At 51.5% G+C, this 21,266-nt stretch overlaps 1 protein-coding gene across 2 annotated transcripts; it reads left to right on the forward strand.

The window, feature by feature from the left end:
- Positions 1 to 736: 736 nt before the first annotated feature.
- Positions 737 to 20,014, forward strand: B4GALT1 (beta-1,4-galactosyltransferase 1). 2 transcript variants are annotated; one of them, XR_014939082.1, is made up of 7 exons: positions 737 to 1,060; positions 8,608 to 8,843; positions 10,490 to 10,656; positions 14,160 to 14,347; positions 15,193 to 15,315; positions 16,391 to 16,495; positions 16,775 to 20,014. XR_014939082.1 is itself a non-coding variant. In XM_015849999.3 (6 exons), exons 1-6 carry the CDS (start codon positions 787 to 789, stop codon positions 16,908 to 16,910), a joined length of 1,062 nt encoding a protein of 353 aa, XP_015705485.1. In that variant the 5' UTR covers positions 737 to 786; the 3' UTR covers positions 16,911 to 20,014. The 2 variants fall into 2 exon arrangements, 1 of the variants encoding a protein (XP_015705485.1); XM_015849999.3 differs by lacking the exon at positions 10,490 to 10,656.
- The last annotated feature ends 1,252 nt before the right edge of the window (positions 20,015 to 21,266 follow it).

Below are 21,266 nucleotides of genomic sequence, written 5' to 3' on the forward strand. Positions count from 1 at the left end.
CAACCAATACAGTAATTATCAGACTGGCTTCCAGGAGGTATCAGAAGGAACAAGAAATGTGTAAGAAAAGAGAAAACAGAGGAGTCAAAAGCCTGTGGTCATGCACTTTGACTGTTTCTCCTTGGCACAAATGCAGAGGCACTTTCGAGCAGTGATTAGGAGCCACTCAGGAAAAGCAAGGAGACCCCAAGACCTGAGCGAGATAAACAGAGCTCCTCTATCCCAAGCAGGGAAGACCATACAGATTCAAGATTGCTGCTGGGGATGGCACAGCATTTCATGTTTTAAAGACGGGCACAGTCTCCACGATGACTCGCTGATGGCAGCAGGCATTCTCTTTTTATTTTGCCTGTGTCAGCACAGCTTCACTGAGATCACGTCCTGCTGCCTTCCATAGAATCACTAAGGTTAGAAAAGACGGCTACGAACAGCCAGTCCATCTCCAACCCTCCTGTGACCGCACTGCGCCCCTGTGCAGCCCGTGCCAACGCATCGCTGCTCCGTGCACGTTTCCTGACATACAACCCAGCGTCCCCCGGTGCCGCTCCCCGCAGCCCCGCCGCTGTTACCGGCAGAACACACGCGGAGCCCGGAGCGGGCGATGGATCCCACCGGGCAGCACCGCCCCCCCGCGGGGATCGCGGATGCGCGGGGGCGGAGGGTGCGGGCGGGGCGCGGTGCCCGGTGCCGCCCCCATCGGGCGGAGCCATCACCGCCCCCGCCCCGACCCCATCCCGTCCCCGGCGGCGGCGCGGGGCGCGCGGCGGTCCCGGTTAGCGCGGCGGCATGAAGGAGCCGGCGCTGCCTGGCACCTCGCTGCAGCGGGCTTGCCGCCTCCTCGTCGCCTTCTGCGCCCTGCACCTCTCGGCCACGCTGCTCTACTACCTGGCGGGCAGCTCCCTCACTCCGCCGCGCAGCCCCGAGCCGCCGCCGCGCCGCCCGCCGCCCGCCAACCTCTCGCTGCCGCCCTCCGAGCAGCTCCGGCCCGTCTCGGCGCAGCCCCGCACCCGGCCGGACTCAGCGCAGCCGGGGCTGTGCCCCGACCCGTCCCCGCTGCTCGGTAAGTCCCGCTCCCCGCCCCGCAGTGACAGCGCAGCACCGGAGCCTCCCGGGGGCGCGGCCCCTGCAGCTCGGGAAGCGGCCCCGCTTCCTGCGCCCTACAGCCCCGCGGGTAGCGCTGCGCATCCCCCGCTTTGCCCCAGGCTCCGCCGCCAGCAGCGCTCGGTTCTGGAGGGGCTCCCCGCTTGGTGAGCCCCGCGGTGCGGCGTTCCGATACGTGGCGTCCCGCTGCGTTGTGCTGCTGCACATGGAGGGCGGGCAGCGCTCGGCCCCGCTGAGCTGATGGGCATCGTTGTTACCGCGGATCGCAGCGGGTGGCAGAGACTTTCGAGAAGTTCCCTGTGGTTTTCTGTTAGCGAAACCGACGCTGAAATTCGTAGTTTCACTCGCTGGTCAGCTGCATCTGATGTATCTGAATAGCAAATGACTGGGGGTTGTTTCGGGAAGGCGGTTTTGAGGTCGTTAAAAGGGACTGTGTTGTGTGTGTTTTTGTTTTTTGTTTTGTTGTTTTCTTTTTGCTTTTTTTCCTTATGCTTTTGATTAGTGTCTTTCACTTTTCCCCTTCAATCGCTTTGTGCTGAGTGTGGCGGTGCAGTCAGGCCGCACATAGGGGTGTTCAGCCCCTTGGAAGCGATTCGCTTTGAGGGATCCTCACTTGCCCTGATCCTCCTGGTCGCTCTGAACGTCTGGGAGCTGGGGTAGTAGCCGTCCCCAGGGCTCAGAGCATTATCCAATCAGTGCCTGGATGGTCAGCTGAACGCACAGGGTCACAGTCCCCAGACCTGTTCCAAAAATGTGGAGACGTGGCTCTGAGGGATATAATTAGTGGGCATGGTGCTGACGGGTCAGTGGCCTTCTTTTCTATCCTTAGTGACTGAGTGATTCTGTAATTCACCATCTCTGTGTCCCTTTCAGTGCAACACATGCACCATACAGGTGGCCCGCTACAGCTGTGGGCATTGGTCGCAGTTGTTCAGAGCTGGAGGGTCCTCGAGGTGCAGGATCCGATGGTTTCCAGCAGCCCTAGTTCCTGGGGATGTGCTCAGGTGTAGGAATGACACCCATGTGGCTCTCAGGTCTGCAGCCAGCATGTCATTGAGGAACCCAGCTGCTCTGCAATATTGAATTTATGATTGCTTCTTTCATGTTCTGGCAGCAGACCACAGTTGTAAAACTGCCCTGCCGTGCTTCATGTCGGTCAGAGTTCTGTGCCCTGATGACCTGCTCATGTCTCTGTGATCAGCATGGCACTGGAATGGTGTCCTGTCCACAGGTATTTCTCATCTTCTTGGCATCCCTACCTTCCCAAAGCTGTAGGGCTCTGCTCTGATGTGAGCAGGTGGCTTTGTGGCCCCATTCCTCCAGCACTTCCTTCTTGGATTTCCTCTTCTTTCTCTTCCTCCCCCCCTCCTCTCACTGGAAGGCATGTGATGAATCACGCAAGCTAAGTGTGACTGAGCTGCTAGGCCTTCCTGAGCGGCCTGGGGGCTTCTCTCTGATGATGCTCAGGGTGAGAACCCAATGGTCCCTGCTGTCTGGCTACTGGGCAAACACATGACCTGAATTTAGTCTGAATCTCTGAGAGAGCCTGCTGAATTTAATATGCTTTTATGGTTCACTTCCCATTATTTGTAACTTGAAAGCATAGACCAGGGCTGGGAAAGTAATGCTGTAAGTGAAATTTGGATTAGAAGTTCTCAAAGTGTTTTGGATTTATGCTGTGGCTGAGAGCTGCCTCTGAGAAGCCTGGAAGGCAAAATGAAGTCCACCTCTGTTCTGGAGGTGATCATTCCCCAAAATGGAGTGTTCTTTATGAGAGTGTTCTGTTTATCCAGAATAACATCATTTGAAAAAGAGAATAAGTGCTGTTCGGTATGACTAGTCTGTGTGGGCTTTCATGCCTTCAAAAAAGTTAAATGATTCCTTGTTTTACCTCAAGGCTTTTGTTTCAGTGATGGTGCTGTTGTCGTGTAGGATGGAGCGAGGAAGGGGCCAACTTCTTCTGCGAGGTGACACTGCTGCCAAAGAACTTATCCAAAAGCAGCGCTTATCTTTTGGTGCCAGATGGCTGCAGAGCAAGCTCTCATGGGCACGTTTCTTGGTGTCTTAGGGATGTCGTTTTCAAATCCTGCCTGGCCCAGAGCACGTGTTGTTTATGGAGCTATTTTTGCTTACAGCTGTCACCCAGGCCCTTTTTGACTGAAATTAGATACCAGGTGTGGTTGGCAGAGGAGTGGCAGGTGAAGAGGTGTCACTTGCAGCCCTGTAAGCAAAGACAGTCCAAGAGCCCTAAGTGTGCCGTGCCACAGGGCAACGTCTTGCTGCATGGTTTTCTACCCCAGATGTAAGTTTGGAAGACATGACAGCACTGCACTGAAGTACTTATGCAATATTGACAACAGAGGGACAAAAATTCCAGATGTTTCTCCCAGCAGTCAGAATCCTGGGCAAAAAAAGGGTGCTTCCCACCATCAGCAGGGCATCAATGTGAGGAGCAGGGCCAGGGGGAAGGAGTGTGGGAACAGCTGCTGGCCCTGGGAGAAGCCAGTCTGCTGCTACAAGAGGTGCGTCAGCCCTGTGTCTGTGGATGATGCAGATAGAGAATGCCAGCAGGATCCCATCATAGCATGGTTTGGGCTGAGTGTGGAGGCCTGTGGGTGGGTATTCCACATCCTCAGGTGCTGGCAATGCCAGTTGCCATGCGGCAGGACTGGCTGGGCTCTGTCTGGCACTGCTGTCTCCCACCAGCTGGGGCACTGGGGGCAGCCAGGGGAGCTCCATGTGGAGCAGGACTGTGCCTCTCTGCTGCCATGGAGCAGTGGACATCTCCAGCCCTGTGTCACCTTGTAGGAACCGTTTGGATTGTTCCTTAGGCTTTGGAAGGGTACAGTGTGTTCCTGGGAAGGGTGGTTCCCCTTGCCTTGGGGACGTGGCCCAGCAATTGGGGTGTGCAGGCAAGATGAGGAGACTTTCTATTTTGTGCATCCCGTGTTTTGTAACGTGTTCGTTTTCCTGCCAGCACAGATCTGGGGCAAGAGTAAGTTTTCTTGGAATCTGGGCCAAGTTATGCTTGGAAAAAGGCAGAGACTTGCAGCTTCCCAAGCTACGTTTGGATGCAAGCTTGCCTGAGCTCTCAATTCCTGGCCCAACCTGGAGCTCTGAGGCCTGGCTTTGAGGGTTGGAGGGGCTTTATGGCCCCTTCAGGCTGCCACCTCCATCTCAGTGCAATGAGACATGGCCACTGGAGCTGCAACAGCTCTTCCAGCTGCCTCCCAGCAGTGCTTGTTCTCCAGTGCTCGGTGCAGCACCAGGCCCTGCAGCCATCTGCTCCTCTCACTTCACCTAGCCCTGCCAGCCTCCTTCCCTCCCTCCTCGGGGCTCCACCAGGCTGGAGGGCACGGGGCAGGATCTGCTGCTGGCCCTGTCTGTCAGGGAGGTCTCAGTCTGTCTGTCTGTGCTCATGCGTCTTGCGTCAGGGTGGGGTTTTCCTGGCAGAGGCAGCTCGGCTTTTTTTTTTTTCCTTGATTGAGGCAGCCAGGGAAGTCTCTCTGCTTGTTTGTTTAGAGTTTGCAGTTCAAGGGCCTGGAATTTAATTTTGCAGTGGCAGCCCGCAGCGAGTGCCAGCACGAGTGAGGCCGATCGCGTGCAGACTGCCCATAGCCCATGGGGGAGGGGGTGCACAGCCACTGCCCGCAGCCTATGCTGGGTTGTGGCCATCACTGAGGACTTTGCTTCTCTCCCCTGAGTATTTACTGGTGGAAAAGACAATATTTTTTGTTATTATGTAAGGACACTGTATACACCAATGTGAGACCTGGTGTCATTTGGGGACGGGATTGTAACTTTTGCTCTGAATAACTGTTTAAGAGTTGATCCTATAAACCAGCTGCTGCCAGTGTGTGTGGCAATCCCTCCTCTTTTTCAGTCCATTTCCTCCTTGGGCCCCGTAGGGGTGAATGGGTGAGGGCATGTGCTGAGGTTCCAGGCTCAGGCTTTGCACCAGCAAAGCTGACTTCTGTGATGGGACGCTCAGTGAGAAGAGGCTGTCTGAAGGAAGCAAATCCTGCAGGTTGGGAAGCTGTTCTTGTTTTTTCCCCTCAGGATATCTGCAGACAGATTTGATGCTGTCCTTGGCAGAAGGAGCAGGATTGCACCCATCCGTGGCCTGCTCTGCTGTACTGTGGGACAGAGCCAACGCCTGCCCTGAGGCTGCTGTGGGTCTGGGGTCTGCAGTGTCCTCTGCTCCCGTGCCTGTGGCTTGGCCCTGCTTTCTGGGGTGCGCCTCGTGTTGTTTTTCCCAGCAAGGAATGGGTTGGTGCAGTCAGCAGCTCTTCCCTTTTCTGTTCAGGCCTTGCAGAGAGGCTTTTTTGTTTCTTTGTGTGAGTGCTGCTTCCTTTTTCTAGCTTTCCTCCTGCACAGACTCGCCTGCCCTGGCAGCACATGCTTGCTCGTGTCTCGGCAGCAGCAGAGCACGTGCTGCTTTCTGCTGGAGCAACAGAATCCTTCTCTCCCACCCACTGTGGGGAGCACATTTCAAGCCTCCCTGCTAGGAACTTTTGTTTCCATTGAGATCTGTGCCGGCCGTGAACCACATGGGTGAGCTATGCTGGCTTTTCCAGAGGAGCCATTCAGCACTGTCTCCAGACTGCAGGGCTGCTGCCCTTCCGTGCCCACAGAATCACAGAATGACCCAGGTTGGAAGGGACCTCAAGGATCATGTAGTTCCAACCCCCCTGCCTAGCAGGGCCACCAAACATACACATTTACTAGATCAGGTTGCCCAGGGCCCCGTCCAACCTGGACTTGAACACCTCCAAGGACAGGGCATCCACAACCAAGCCCACCTTGCTGCACCCTGAGCTGTCTGGGGTTACTCCCTCCTGCAGGCACCAGGGTAGCTCTGCAGGGTGTTAGTGCTTGTTTCCCCCACATTTGTGGCCTAGGAAGGCTAGGGCAGCTGTTAGACTGATGACGGCATGAAGTTGAGCAGGTCATGGTCTTTTGGTACAAGGGTCCTGTGGCAGCCCTGAGGGTAAGCAGGGTGAGCACTGTTGAGAAGTTGTACTGGCAGCCTGTACAGCTGCAATTTGGGTTGATGTGGCAAACGTGGCTGTGTAGTAGTGGGGAATATGGAGGTCACTGAGTATACGTTGTGTTGTTGAAGTGCACTTGACCATTTTGTTCCCTGCAGCTTTTTGCAAGCCTCACCTTTTGCTTCATTTGAAAATCTGTTTCCTGTTTGTATGAACCACGTTGGCTCCTCTGGTGTCTGTGCCTGTGCAGGGCTTTTCCTGTGCACCTTTTGTCTGAAGCTGAGCAGAAATGTTTCAGTGAGACATTGCTGGGTGGAGGGAAGTGGGGGAGGGACGGGATGATGGTGTAGCTCATTTCTCATGTTTTTTTTTCTGATTTCCCTCTCTTGCCCAACCATGACCACTTAAATCCTCCTTTAACGATCACTGAGCTGTTTGGATGGTAGGTGTTGCTTTTTCATCTTCTGCCAACTTCTGGCAGTTGCTTATTCATGTCTTCTAGGTGTTCTTTAGCTAAAAATGTACAGTCAGGCTCACGAAGGTGCTGTGATGGAGCAGTGTGACTGTGAGCCCCAGAGATGCCCATCTGCAAACCCTGGGCTATACACACTGCTGGGGCTGCATGGCCACACTGTTCTGTCACACGTGTGTGCCTTTGACTGAGACTCAGTGCAGTAACTCCATTGTCAGGCAGGCATCTGGACGGGAAACAGAAGAGACTGAAGGATGAGAACCAGGTTGGAAAGTTGACATGGTGAGCACACACAGGGGTGTAACATTAGCTAATGGGTCAGCAGCCGCAGCAAACTTTGCGTGTTTTCCTGGCATGGTTCTTACCCTGGGTCAGAGTTGTTGGGCAACAGTGGCCTCAGAGCTGCTCACTGCCCAGGTGGCCAAAGTGCAGCCAAAATGGTTTGAAATGGGACTGGAGCAGGGCTCTGCTCACTGCTGGACATGCAGTGTATGTGCATCTTTGGTTTCATGCTTGTTCAAACAGAAAAGGAGTGGACAACATCAGTTTGTGCAGGTGGAATTTTGCTGCTATTCATTGTGAGTGTTTGGCTTTGTAAGTTCCAGGCTTGTTTATTACAGCCATTCTGCATTTGAAGTTAACTCACCCCAACTTCCATGTTTTGCTGTTCCTACTGACACCAGTAAAGTGTGTTGGCTTTGTGCTTTGTGTCTTTCTGACTTTAGAAGTAGCTACCTCACTGCTAAAACAGCAAAAACTGTACCTGGGGAGCACTCGCTGCCTTGGTTGTTGGGGCAGTGTTGACTGGAACATGTACTGTATTTAAAGCTGATTTCATTAAGATGAAGAGTGGAGTGCTACTGATAACTTCTCATCAGCCTCTTTTCCAGCCTCCAAGCCTGTTAATTCTATCTTCTGCATCTAGCGCTCGTCACGACTGTGTTTTGTTGCCCATCCTTTCCTTTCTCCAGCCTGTTGGATGAGATGAGGAAAGGCTCTCCTGCTCCAGGTGAACCGAAGGGAGATCTGGTACCACTCAGCCAAGCCATGCAGCCTTTGTCCCCCTGCTGCACCCACCCTGAGCACAGCTGCTGTGTGCTTAGCTGGGGGGCATGCTGCTGTTGGTGGGGCCTTTGCTATTCTGCAGGAGGAATGGTGAGATGTGATACCTTGTAACCTGTGACTCTCCTGCCCGGATTCCTCACAAGTCTTCCACCACTGCAGGGTCACCATTGGGGTCACCATTGATAAATTACCTTTTCATGGAGAGCGGTGTGTTGTGGGGCTACTGGAGTTGTGTGTTGCTTAGACCTGGAGTTTCTCCACTGCTGTGGGAGCTCAGGCATCCCAGGAGCTGCTGTCTGTGTGCTGCCAGTGGTTCTGGGTTGTACACACTGGCTTTGGCACAGATTGATCTGGTGGTTTCAGAACTGCCACTCTTGAAACTGAGTGTGGGAACTGCCAACCTGCATGCAAATTTGGGTGCGTTTTTAATTTTATTTTTAACAAGGCATAAGTAATGGCCACACTGGCAGAACACTGAAAGTATGTGTAAGGAAAAAACAACAAAAGGCAGTTTTGTTGGCTGTGCACGTGGCCAATCTCGGCGTGATCTGCTCTGTCTGCAGGAGAGCAGGGCTGTGTCCCAAGTGCCTGGCTCTTGCACTGCATGATTTGAGGGCAGCACACCCCCCTCTTCTCCTCCCTCCCCACTCAGGATACTGCTAGAGAGAGCATGGCTGTGTGGCTGCAGTGCGGACAGAAGGGTTTTTGGGAACCACCAAGCTTCAGTGGGTCCGCTGGGGTTTGGCACCACAGGACTGAGCGTTTGCTGGCTTGCCCTGAGTGCTGAGGTGTGGTTGCTTTGGACACTGTGGGCCCCAGCTTCACACCTCCATGCATCAGTGGGATTTCCTTTGGATCCAAACCTGTGTTTAAAAGTAGTAATGAATACTTGCACGTGAAGAATGTGTGCCCAGAGAAATAAATGGTGCGTGGCCGTCAGGATCTGCTAACTGCTTTTGTGCTGTGCCTTCCTTCCAGTCGGACCGCTGCGCGTGGAGTTCTCCCAGCCTGTGAACCTGGAGGAGGTGGCGAACACAAACCCTGATGTCAGGGAAGGAGGTCGTTTTGCTCCAAAGGACTGCAAAGCATTGCAGAAAGTAGCAATCATCATCCCGTTCCGAAACCGAGAGGAGCATCTGAAGTACTGGCTCTATTACATGCACCCGATTCTTCAAAGGCAGCAGCTAGATTATGGAGTATATGTCATCAACCAGGTAAGATGCTGAAGTCATGAGGCTTTTGCCACTTATAGCAATGCCCCCTGGAACAGAGGAGTGGCTGCTCTATCCTGAGTGTCAATAGGCTGATGGGTAGGGATAGAGATGCTGTAAAAACGAAGCTGAAGCACAACAAATAGAATATGAGCAATTTTTCTTTGATGGTTTTGATGAAAAAATTGGGGTGTTCTGCTCCCATTCAGCTTGGCTTACCCTGAAGAGGTTGTAGGTGGTCAGTAGGAAAAGAATTCCTAGTGGTATAACCCAGCTGAAGTGTTCCTTTCTCACATCTGCTACGGGAATTGCATGCAGAGATCTTTGAGGTGAACAGGCAGCATTAATACCTAATCCTGGGAATGGCACAAAGGGGTAGCATTTCACTCACTTCCTTAAGCAGCTTTTATTCACGTTAGTAAAAGCATGCAGAGTGTCAGTATGGACAAAGCAAAGGTGCTGCAGTGCAGCAGGTAAGTGGTTGTCTTGGGGTAAAACAGGGCAGAAAAGGAAACGATCAATGGAGTTCTGGGTTATGTTTTGCTTTTTTATTTTTCCTTTTGATATCTGGGAGCCATAGACCTTTCTTAAAGAGAAAAATGGGTACCTTTCACTCCAGAGCCCCTCAGTCTCAGTTTATACCACAGTGGTGGTTAGATATTGGGTGCTGGAAAGCTACATGCAGGTAGTTGTGCGGGCTGTGTTGTAGTAGGGGCAGTGTGGCTCTGTTGGTCTGCAGAGCCCATGGGATGGGCAGCTCTCAGCACAGCTCCTCTCTCCAGTAGGTACTTCTGCCCTATTTGAGCCTGTTTCACAGTACTGAGAAGTAGCATGCTTCCTCATAAATAACCTCCTGCAGTTTTTGGATCAGTCATTGTGTTGGTGCATTGGCCATCCCAGTCCCCCTGGTGTGGCAGGTCTGCCCAGGGCATGGTACTGCTCAGCTGTGAGGCTGTGCTGGGATGGCAATCCCTGCAGTGGCTGCCTCAGTGAGCCAGAGCCTGCCAGCAGCTTCCCTGGAACACCGGGAGGAAATGCTGGCAGCCTGGAGCCAGATGCTTAAAGGTGGCATAGCTGGGGCTTGGAGAGCTCAGAACTGGATCCCACGGCGCTGCCCTGGTGCCATGGGGCTTGCACTGCTCTGCCTTTTGGCTCATCTAGTGCTGTGCCTGTGGTGCTGTCGGGGCTCTCTGAAGCAAATCTTTGCAGAGTGGGCTTAAGCAAATGTTCTTTTCAAATGCATCCCTTGGGCAAAGCTGGAGTGAGAGCAACTTCTAGCACACTGGATGTGTGAGTTCTGGACGCTTCTGTGGTCAGATGCAGGTTAGCAAGCAAGGCTGCTAGATTTGCAAAGTAAACACACTCCTTCTGCATGCCTCTAAGAAGTCATTCATGTCTGGGAGAGGCGGCAGAGTCAATAGCTGTAAAAGCACTGGATGTGTCTCTCAAGGGTGAGCGGGAACATGGAATGGAGAGATTTGCAGAAAATGAGTTAATTCTGCCAGAATTACGGTAGGAAAATAGTCTTATTTCTCTGCTGTCTTGACAATTGCTTTTCTCTTTTTCTTGTCTGTCCTTCCCTTTGCATCTGCCCTCCTTTTTTTTTTTTTTTTTTTTTGTTTGTTTTTTTGTTTTATTTTTCCTTCTAGTGGGGAAATATTACCTTTACTTGTTAATCCTGTCTGTAGCAAAGCAATCACTGAAGCAAGGAGAATTACTGTGTGATCTGATTCTTACGCGCTGCCTACGTGCTCTTCTGTCCTCTGCATCTCATAAAAAGAAAGAGGAGCGCTTGAGCCCTGCTACTGCTGCACTGGTAATGTCAAACTTCTTCCTTTCGGAGCAATGCGTTTCTGTCTCGAGCCCGTTGTGTTTCTGCCACACTGGTCCTGTGTGCCTGAATGTGTCAGAGGAGGGTTTGGCTGAAGCCAGAGCAATGTTTCTGAGATGCCCAGTGTGTAACAGGAGCCAGTGGAAAATGTGTATTATGCAACCGCAGCAAAACCCAAACCTGACACATGGGCCAGCGGCTTTAAGGTCCTTTAGATAAGTTTGAGATGGGAGATAGGTGGCTGGGTGCACTCATGGCAGCATCCATCTGATTATGCACAAACTCAGCTTCATCACAGGAGATGAATTTTGAAGTGTTCTATAGTCCCACTTGCTCCTGCAGTCACCTGTGGGCTTACATGTGCATTCATGGGACTGTGAGCTTGCTGCAGCTGTGCTGTTGCAATTGCCTGGTGTGTGCTGCAGCTGCACATATCCAGGCATCTGCATGCTCTTGTTTCATAATGAGATTTATCACTGTGGCTCAACCTGTGCAAATGCCCATCCAGTGGCAGCCCTGTGCCTCAAGCTGAAGTTTGTGAGCGAGGAGAGTCAGCAAATTACCTAAAAGCTCCAGTTATCCAACCATTTTGCACTGGCCTCCAGCGTTACCTGCAGCATCCTTCATAGTGGTTTTTCAGAGCGTGTTTGTGTGTGTCTGTGTGTGTGGGGGCCATTGTGCTCATCCATGTCATTTTGCAAGGTGTACCAGAGCTCCCCAGGTGTGGAGCACCAACCCAGGTGTTGGCTCCTGCCCACTCCTGCTGGTGGGTGCAGCAGATTTTCCTGCAGCTGCTCTCTTCTTGTGCCCAGCAGAGGGGTGCAGGAGGCTGCCTTTCCTGCAGGGCAGAGGTCGATCATGCTGCTATGGCTTCTCACAGTGAATAGCACTTCAAAATACCCCAACAGAGAAGCAGCAAGGGTTTGTTGGTATCTCCCTGTTGTCCTGGAAATCTGTTTCCACCTGCTGAAAGAAGACTGCGTGTGGATACGCATGTGGACATTGTGTGTGTGGATCAGGTTGGCTTGGAAGATCCCTGACTTGGCTCTTGTTGGGGGTGATGGTTCTCTCTTAGCCAACTAGAAACACATGTCCTTGCCATTGCCTGCCTTAGACTCATCAGTTCAGAATTACATCGGAGGTGCAGCCCCAGGTCACCTGCACTGCTTTGTAACTGCAGCAGGCATCGCAGAGCTGTCACCTATCTGAGAACACAAAGCAGGATGAAACTGGGGTAAAACTAGCATTCAGATAGCACCTTTCTGATTTGGAAGTTTGTTAGTAAAAGTGGCAGCTCTGTACACCCCAGCTGATGTGACTGAGACTGAGACAAGGCAGTGTCCTTGGGCGAGTTTGGCTGAGCAGACCAGGTCCAGCAAAGGTGAGCAATGGAAGTGACTAAGCCTGGCTGCTGGCTGATCCTTTGCATGTGTGAGCAGCAGCCAGTGCTGGTCTTTGAGACTGAGGCAGCTGGCCTCACAGATCTCATGGATCAGTGACGGAGGACAAGCTTGTATGTGCTGGCAGAGGCACAGGGAGTAAAGCCACTGGTGCTCGGCACAAGTGATGACTTCTGATGTGGGCTGAGGTCTGAGATGAGAGAACACAGGGAGAAGTTTGTCCAGGAAAAAAATGGTTAGTAGAAACATGTTTGCACTGTACCATTTCTTGTTGAAAGCCCAGGAAATAAGTGCTATGCTTGGAGCCTGTCTGCAGTGTTGGAGCAGCAGTCCTCTGTCTGTTGCATGGCTCTTTAGAGTAGTGCTTCTTGGCCAAAGAGTGTCCAAACCAATTCCTTCCCATGTTGCAGAGAGCAAGAGCACCTACAGTACATGGAGCTGCCAAGAGAGGCCAAGGATGGAGGTTGCTTCCATTCTGCTTCACCTCTTCTCCTGTCAGCACTGGTGCAAGGTCCTACACCACCTGCATGGGACAGTTGCATAGAAAGGTCTCTCGTCACAAAGCTGGGAGTTGATCAGAGTCAGAAACCTGCAAAGGCCGTTCAGAGTTTGGAGAGATTTGAATCCCACATACTGCTGATGATTATGAATTGTCTTGGTTATGGAACAGCTTTCTCCAAAAAGCAAAATCTCTTGGGAGATTTCAAGAGGTTTGAAAATGCAGCTTCTAGTAGAATTATGAATCCCTTGTTATTCCCTGGGTGAGTTAGAGGCCATCTGATGGCATGAGTTAAATAAGGCTGAGCCTCTGCTGATCACAAAACCAAGGTGGAACACTCTTTGCCTTGAAGTGGTGTGATGAGAAGAGCAGCCAGAGGGGACAAAATGAACAAGCACAACTCCTGGTGTAGAAGAGCCCCTGAGTGTTGCTTCTGGGGCTCAGCTTCTGGCATGGCCCAAAACTTGCCCTGTGGGTCAGCTCTCCTGGCTACCCCAGCTGTGCCAGCATCACGAGCCCCCAGCTGCAAGGCTGGGTGTGCGTGGGCTCGGCAGCCCCTTTGCTCACAGACCAAAGCCCTCTGTTCCCACAGCTGTAGCCGCTCCCTCTCCCCATCCCCTTTGTTCAACTTTCCTTTGCCTTCTGTGCTCAAGTTTTCACAGATCTTGCTTATGCATGATGGTGATCAGTTTCCCACCACCCTGGTTAAGGCATGAACCCTTTTATTTCAGGTGAGGGTGCTGAGAACTGGCTCAGATCCTCCTCCGCTAAAGCTCACTCCTCTCTGTGAAGTCATTTAGGCCCCAGGCAGGCACTGAAAGCTTTTGAAAGCTGTGGTTTGACACTTGCATGTTAAATCCTTCATTTGAAAGATAGTTGTGGCTGTTTCATGGTTAAATTGTTGGCTTTCAGGCTGCAAAGCCATTAACCAGTTTGGATTAATCAGTTTCCAAACAGATTATTTATTAACCAAGCAGAGCCATTCAAGAGAGGAGGTAAACGTGATGGCTTGAGGCTGCTCTCTTGAGTTTTATCTGTTCTTGATTTGTGTCCCACACCAGACTTGTAGCAGAGCAGGGAGGTGATTTGCACACTTGCATGCGTGCATGCACATGCTGCTGAAGCCAGGCATGGCAGGCAGTCCTTTGCTTGACATTGCTTGAAGCTGTGGAGAGTGGGAGGCTGGATGTGGTAGAGCAGGGAGGGGCTGGCAATTTGGGTTTTGGCAAAAAGCTCCAGTCTCTTTCAGCATTGCCTCATGCTGCTCCCTGCACAGGGCTTGGAGCTGCTGCCAGGGCCTGTGCTGGGTGACAAACCATCTTGGGCCACTGCTGGGCACATGTGTACAGCCCCACTGCTGGACCTGAGAGCACCCCAGAGACCTGCTGGCCACATCTGTGTGGCACTGCACGTGCTGCAAAATGCCTCTGTGCAGAAGGCCAGGCCCACTTCTCTGACCATGTGGCTGCTCTACAGCTGGGACCAGCTCAGGGCCACTTCCCAGCAATGCCAAAGGCCCGTGACCCCACAACAGGTAGGAGACTGCTGTTTTCCACTGCTTAATTCAGTGTTTATTTGTTTTAAACCAGGATGGAGATGAAGAATTTAACCGTGCTAAACTGCTGAACATAGGATTCGTGGAGGCTCTGAAGGAGTATGAATATGACTGCTTTGTGTTTAGTGATGTAGACCTGATCCCAATGGATGATAGGAACACCTACAAGTGCTACAGCCAACCAAGGCACCTTTCTGTCTCCATGGATAAATTCGGATTTCGGTGAGATGCCTTTCGGAGGGGCGTTTCCTTCCTAACACTGCCGTGAGCATTGTAGGCCAGGTGCAGCATTGCACATCCCCACACGCCAGTGAAAACCTGGGAAAACATATCTGGAAAGTTCTACCGTGGGACACGTGTCCCTGTGGGAAGTGGTAGGTTGGAGCAGGGAGTGGAGCAAAGTTATCTGCTGCCACGCATAGTGGCTGAGCAGCCAGACACGGGGCTGGGAGGAAGGGGTAGACTGGTGTCCTGCAGGTGCCCACGTCCCTTCTTGTGTTTCAGTGTCAGATGGCTCTTGTTTCTGTCCAGCCTGGAAAATGAAGCATTCTCATACAGCAGTGAGGACCATCCATGATGCTAGAAAAGGCTGCCAGGTGTTATTTTGAGAGCAAAATAAAGTATTTTTGTCTGTTCCATTTCAGACCACAGAGGGGCCTGCCTTAGTGTCTGGGGGGCAGCACCAAACTGAGTGCCTGCTGGCATGTGTTCCTCAGGCTACTGCCAACACAGCTGTGGCTTTTCTTTCCTTTCTTTTTTTCCATGCCAGATCTACACGTGGGAGTGTAAAAAATAATTATTAAGTGAGCGCTGGATTTGGCCCCACATGGCCAGAACTGCCTATCTCTGCCCAAACACAAGCCCTGCTCATTGCAGGACTGTCAGCAGCCGGGTGGTTTCTCCTTGCAGCCCCATGAAGCTTAGAGCAGAAAGGCTCCAGGGACTTCTGCTTGCTGAAGCAGACAAGATCAGGGTCGCAGGGGGTCCCACTGATGCGTTGTTGGCTGGACTATAGACTGGGTCAGAGATCACTACAGCCCCTAATGGTGTGTTCTGCTTAATTCCAGGTTACCCTACAATCAGTATTTTGGAGGTGTGTCTGCCTTGAGCAAAGAACAATTCACAAAGATCAATGGGTTCCCAAACAATTACTGGGGCTGGGGTGGTGAAGACGATGACATCTACAACAGGTAGAGTACCCACCTTGCAGCTGGAGCACCTCTACCCATCAGGACCTGCCTTGAGGGGGCTTGAGGCCCACAGTGGGAGTGGGAGAAGACCATCACACACAGAGCCCATCCCCAGGCTGTGCAGGTGGCAGGCTGCTAGTGCATCTCTTTGTGCCCAGGAGGGTTTTGTCTGTCAGGTTCTGAGAAGCTCTAAACAATGCTGCAAGCCCTTGCTTCCCATCTGGAGGAAGGCTGAGCGATGTCCAGAATTGCAGATGAAGTGGAATGTCTTAGTGCAGGCCAGGCTGGGCCCATCTCTGCTTGAACGTGAAGGCAAGGGATGTCTGTGGGGTTGCTACCTTTGTGTTCCAGGGAAGATGGGGCAATTGCTTTGAGAAATAATCATGGGAACTCAGATTTGAGAAGCTTTTGACTGCAAGATACACCCTGCATGGTCTTTTCTTTGGGCTTTCCAAACTCTCCTGAGCTTCAGGGAGGGCTTCAGGGACAACTGTAGATCCTCAGCACTTCTGTGTAATAAACCAAGAAAGGTGGTAGTCTCATCTTTTAGGGCACTTGGCTTTCTAGGGGTGGGAAGTGCTATGCAAAAAAACACAGGGAGATACAGAAGGAAAGAGGTCAAGTACGTTTCCAGTATTGGTCCCTAATGTGCACGTGCCTTGTGGAGAGCATACCAATGAGATGTGCTGTCCCTTCCCATGTGGTATCACCACCACTCGGTTCAGTTTCCACCAGCGCAGCACTTCAGCTTCCACATCTTGAAAAATGCATGGTTGTCTGGCTGCTGTCCAGATGGCTAAAAGCTGGATGCCCTCTGTTCAAGTTCCAGGCTAAGGCATGGAGCAAGGTCAGCACTGATACTGGCAGAGCTACCTGGGGTGGGGTGGGGTGGGTTAGCAGGTTCCTGGTGCTGGCAGGGGCGTCCCCATTCCCATCAGTGCACTTGTGTGTTAGCAAGCTGCAAACACACAGATCAGCCCTCAGCAGCAATGAAAAGAGGGTAGTGGCAGTTACTGGGAGGTGCTGGAACAGCCCTTCTTTGTCCCCTGTCACCTAACATGTTTGCTTTTGGCAGGCTGGTGTTCAAAGGCATGGGCATATCTCGGCCAGATGCCATCATCGGGAAGTGCAGAATGATTCGCCACTCGCGTGATCGAAAGAACGAGCCAAACCCGGAGAGGTGCGTGTCTGCTGCCCGAGCCCCATTCCCACACCTTGCAAAGCTCCCCTCTGTAAGCCCCGGGCATACCATGAACGAGCTGCGAGCTGTTGTTAGCAGCACGGCTGGGGGTGCAGCCCTCGCTTTCCTGCACGGAGAGCTCAATGAGAGCACGCTGACTTTGTGCATGGGCTGACAGAACCCACTGCTGCTCCCCGGAGCGGGGACTGCCCCGAGGGCAAACAAGAACGGGAGCTGGGGGTCGCTGAAAGGCTTTTGTTTGCTTTTTCCCCTCCGCAGGTTTGACCGAATTGCTCACACCAGGGAGACAATGAGCTCTGATGGCTTGAACTCGCTCTCCTACAAGGTGCTAAGGACTGACAGGTTCCCTCTGTACACGAGGATCACAGTGGCGATTGGATCTCCCGGCAGCTGACACGGCCGGCACGGCGGAGACCTCGGGAAGGTCCCCCGGACGCTGGGCTGGCAGATTCTTTGTGTCATCGGGTTTTTTAAGGGTTGTGATGAACAACACGGAGCTCTCTCTGCATGTCAAAGCCTCTCCAGACGAGCTGGACAACTGCTTTTCCCGTTGGTTGTTTTTATAACTTCACCTCCAGCTCTCCATTGTTTTGTAAGTTCAGAGGCTGTACATAACAGTTGTAAATACTTCCTCTTGCCAGAAAATGATGAATCTGATCGGCCACAGCGCTTCCCGTGTTCTGTCATTGCTGGTCCCAGGTTAGTTTACCAACTGCAGCTGTGGTGCATCAGCAGTGACTGCCCATCTTACGGCTTTTTAAATTGGGTGGATGAAAACATTCCTTTTAATTCATTCCTTGGTTTTACTTTATGAAGGACTGTAAGACGCTGCTAAAATTGTACAAGTTTACTCATTTCATTAGGTTGTTTTTTAAGAGAGACAAAATTACGTGGGTTTTTGTTTTGTTTTTTTTTAATAGTGACCAAAGCAAACAGTCTTCTCCATGTGCAGAGCACATAACGAATAACCACGTGTGGATTCAGCGGATGTCGCAATCTCTTTCGGTCTCCAAAGAGACTTCTGAGTGAGCTGAGGCAGAATGTGCCCTCAGAGAGCTCTGTGCATGGGCTGGGAGCTGCACAGATGTGCGGGAGCTCCTTGTGACCCGCAGCACCTGCTGGCTTCCCATAATGTGCCTGCTGGGTGTGATTTTTTTTTTCTTGCCTAAGCAGAGCAGGACACACCTGGGGGATCTCTTTGGTTGGTGGGTCATTCTGGTTTGCTTGTTTGTTTGTTTTTCCCCCAAAAGAGTGGATGGGTTTAAATTGCACAAGGAATCGATAGCCTTAACATTTACAGACACTTTTTACCAGTGGTAGGAAGCTGCCACGCTATTTAAACATGGTCTGAAGGTTCTTAAGAACAGCATTCTGCTAGCAAGGTCATGTGTAAAACTTGAATTCACTTATTACTTTCATTGTTGTTGTAACTTTTTGATAACTTTTTAAAGTAATTTGTATATCGTAAGTGGTATATTTAATGCCAGATTAAAGCAGGGTGCAGCACAATGGCATACGCTTCAAGGCCTCCTTTATCTTCAGGCTGGTAGGCTCCTCTGTGTCACCACATATGTGAATTTGCTCTGGTGTTTGCCCATGGGCTGCTGAGGTGCAGGCAGGACCCACGGTGCGTTTACTCAGAAGCCTGCTGAGAGTTTTGCTGTGCCAGGATTCCACGCAGCACTCCGGGGAGGCACAGAGCAGTGCTGCAGGGCACTGCCTTCTGCTGGGCACCGCTGCTCCCATCCACGGCCCAGGGAAAGTCTTGGGCACCAACACCTCGGAGCTGTTTCAAGCGGTGTAAAGCTCTCTCTGCCAATGCAGAAAACCTGATTCCTTCTGGTGAGTTCTGCCCGCCAGCTCTGATCACAGCAATTTGCACTTCCCTTGGCCTGTGCTGGAGGCTGTTGAAATCAGGGACACATGTATTGGGGATCATCTTCAGCACTGCCTTTTTTCTTTCCCTTTTAACTATTTTCCTGTTTTTTTGCTTTTTTTTTGTTTGTTTGTTTGTTTGTTTGTTTATTTTCTTTTTCCTTTCCCTTTTTGGGGACTTAGGAGCTGAAGGTTTTGCTGAATCCTTGCACTACAGGGGTGGGATCCTGCAGGGCCAGGGGGACAGTGCCTTGCTCTATTGTCTTGATATTTCTTCCTAGCCAGCAGTGGCCCCAAGGATGCACAGACCATGCTCCCAGCGAGGTACCCAGCTGCATTTCCAGTGTCACTTTGGAATCATGCTCACCCCAAGTACTTGCATACGGCTTCTGGCCAGACCTGCTGCACCGGCTACACCTGGCATGGCATGAGGGCAGGCTTGCAGAGCACACTGAAGGAATGACCTTTTGGCAGGTCAGGCTCTGGTGCACGCAGATACAAGGGGGTGTGCAAAAGCAGGATGTGTTGCAGAAGCCAGACCAGATACCCATCTGCAGAACCCTGGTATAGCCACAGACTGCACCAGTAACTGAGATATAGGCAAGGGGTGGTGGTTTTGTTTTTACATTTTCTGATGTGCCTTGCAGGCTGGGCCCTGCTTCCACAGGCCAGCTCAGCACCAAACCCCACTGAGCACCTACTAGCAATCCAGGGTCTCTGAGGGAGCACTTTGGTTTAGCCCTGAGCCTCTGTGCTCTGGAAAGCTGGAACCTGTGGCTGTGGAGGTACCCGTCTGCACACACTGGCAATGCAAAGTGCCCGTCTTCTGCATCTGAGTGTTCTTTTGGGCTTTGCTTGTTTGTTTTTTCTTCTGATTATCTGGAGATTAGAAAACCTTTGTGTAATGAGTTGTTGTTTTGCTGTATGCTGGAATCACGGAATATCGGTGCAGGTGGTCTGAGCTCTTCCTTCTGGTGTTGCAATCGAAGCTGTCTACAGATGTGCCTTGATATCCTTTGGGCAAATGGGAACTGGAAAACCAGGAAACCTGAAAATGGTTTTCAGCACACAGATACTGGTGGAGCAGGAACTGCCGCCTTGTTTCTTTTCCAACACAAATGCTTGTGTCAAAGCTGGGGCTGCTTCTTGTTTGTTTCACCATTTGGGGCCAACCTGTGGTATCCAACTCTTGTCCCTGCATTAAGCTGTGCTCCTTGTTTTGGTGAAGGCTTTTGGTTCAGCCTGGCCCCAGAATTGTCCTCGGGGGCCTTTTCCACAAGAACTCATGTTTACATAGAACTCATTTTTCACCTGTGCGGGGTGGTTCTTTCCCTCCTGCAGCAACACTCAAAGCAGTGCTGTGCATAGTGGTGGGCACCTACAAGAAATAGCTGCAGGGGAAGCACCAATGCTCATTTTCCTGGGTGCTGCTGTTTGCTTGCAGGGATGAGGAAGGGTCCTGGCATGCAGCTTTTCCCCTGGATGTTACTTATGTACCAGACTGTTCGCAGGTCTCCTGCAGATGGTTTAGCTTTTGCATTTCTATCATTTATATGCCAATGGATGTATAATCCAATGTTCCTATTTTACTGCTGGTGTCAAATAAAGTATTTTCGGTTATGATGTTTGGCAGCATTGCTCTGATGAAAGGGGCTCCTCCGGGTGCTCTCGCTGTTTGGGTGGGCCCAGGAGTGATGCAGGGTTGGGGAAGCTGCTGTGAGGCCTCACCTTCTGCCTCAGGCATCAGTGGCAAAGGTGAGAAGTGGAAACAAGTCCAACAAAATGGCTCTGTTTTCCCCATTCCAAGCATAAAACGTTGATTTTCCCCTTTCATACACACAACCCACCTCTTTACCCAGCTGCTGGAAATGCACACTATGATTTTTCTCAGGTCTGGGCTGTTTTCCAGAGTTTGGTCTGAGCATAAAGCTGAGGGGATAAGCTGGATGAAAGGGGAGGTGAGAGCTTTGTCCTCACCTGGACAAAGCCCCGAGGGGTGTGGTGAGGTTCCTAGTACTTAAAGGAAGCTTATAAACAGGAGGGGAGAATATTTAGGTGGTTGAATAGCGAAAGGACAAAGGGGAACAGTTTTAAACTGAAAGAGAGGAAATTTAGGTTAGTTGTTAAGAAGAAATTCTTCACCCAGAGGATGGTGAGGCACCAGCACAGACTGCCCAGAGAAATGTGGGTGCGAAATGTGGGTGCCCCAGCCCTGGAGGTGCTCAAGGCTGCATTGGATGGGGCCCTGAGCAGCCTGGTTTACAGGGAACAACCAGCCCTCGGCAGGGGATTGGGAACTGGGTGGGCTTTAAGGTTCGTTCCCACCCTAGACATTCTATAACTGCAGATCCCCTCCAGCTTTCAGCAAGGTCCCTCTCCATGTAAATACTGCAGAACACCAAGCATGCTGCTGCTGAAGCCTCTGGTGAAGCAGAGGTGGAGCCCCTGTTTTTGGGGTAGTCTGGAGGACAGCAGGGACCTTGTAATCCACTGGGGTTCCCTTGCAGTTCTGCAGAGAAGAGAAGCTGGCAGTGTGCTAGCACCAAGGTAAAATAAGTGAGATCCAGGGAGCAGCTGTCCACTAATCCAAGCACCAGACCAGCATCCAGGTCAGCAAGGAGGCTGAAATGCTGCTCCAGTTGGATGTGAGGCACAGTATCGTCAGCCTTGTTTCACCCCCTTTTAGAGAAAAACAAGATGGGATTACTGCTTTAATCAAATAAAGAGAATGGTGTTCCTGTTATATAATCAGCTTCCATCCGCATATTTCTGATTAATATCACCTGATGGTTTGGTAAGACCAAGAAATGAGACACTGGTCTGACAAAGCAGTTTGCTGACCTTTTGGAAAGCAGCTGTTATGGAACGTGTGTAG

The sequence above is a fragment of the Coturnix japonica genome, chromosome Z (genome assembly GCF_054131305.1).
Source record: "Coturnix japonica strain WE chromosome Z, WE-NBRP24, whole genome shotgun sequence".
NCBI lineage: Eukaryota > Metazoa > Chordata > Aves > Galliformes > Phasianidae > Coturnix > Coturnix japonica.

Excerpts from the sequence above, each read along its gene's own strand:
- B4GALT1 (XM_015849999.3), top strand. The coding sequence starts at position 787 with ATGAAGGAGCCGGCGCTGCCTGGCACCTCGCTGCAGCGGGCTTGCCGC. Across the intron at positions 1,061-8,607 it reads CGACCCGTCCCCGCTGCTCG|TCGGACCGCTGCGCGTGGAG; the intron begins GTAAGTCCCGCT and ends CCTTCCTTCCAG. Across the intron at positions 8,844-14,159 it reads GAGTATATGTCATCAACCAG|GATGGAGATGAAGAATTTAA; the intron begins GTAAGATGCTGA and ends GTTTTAAACCAG.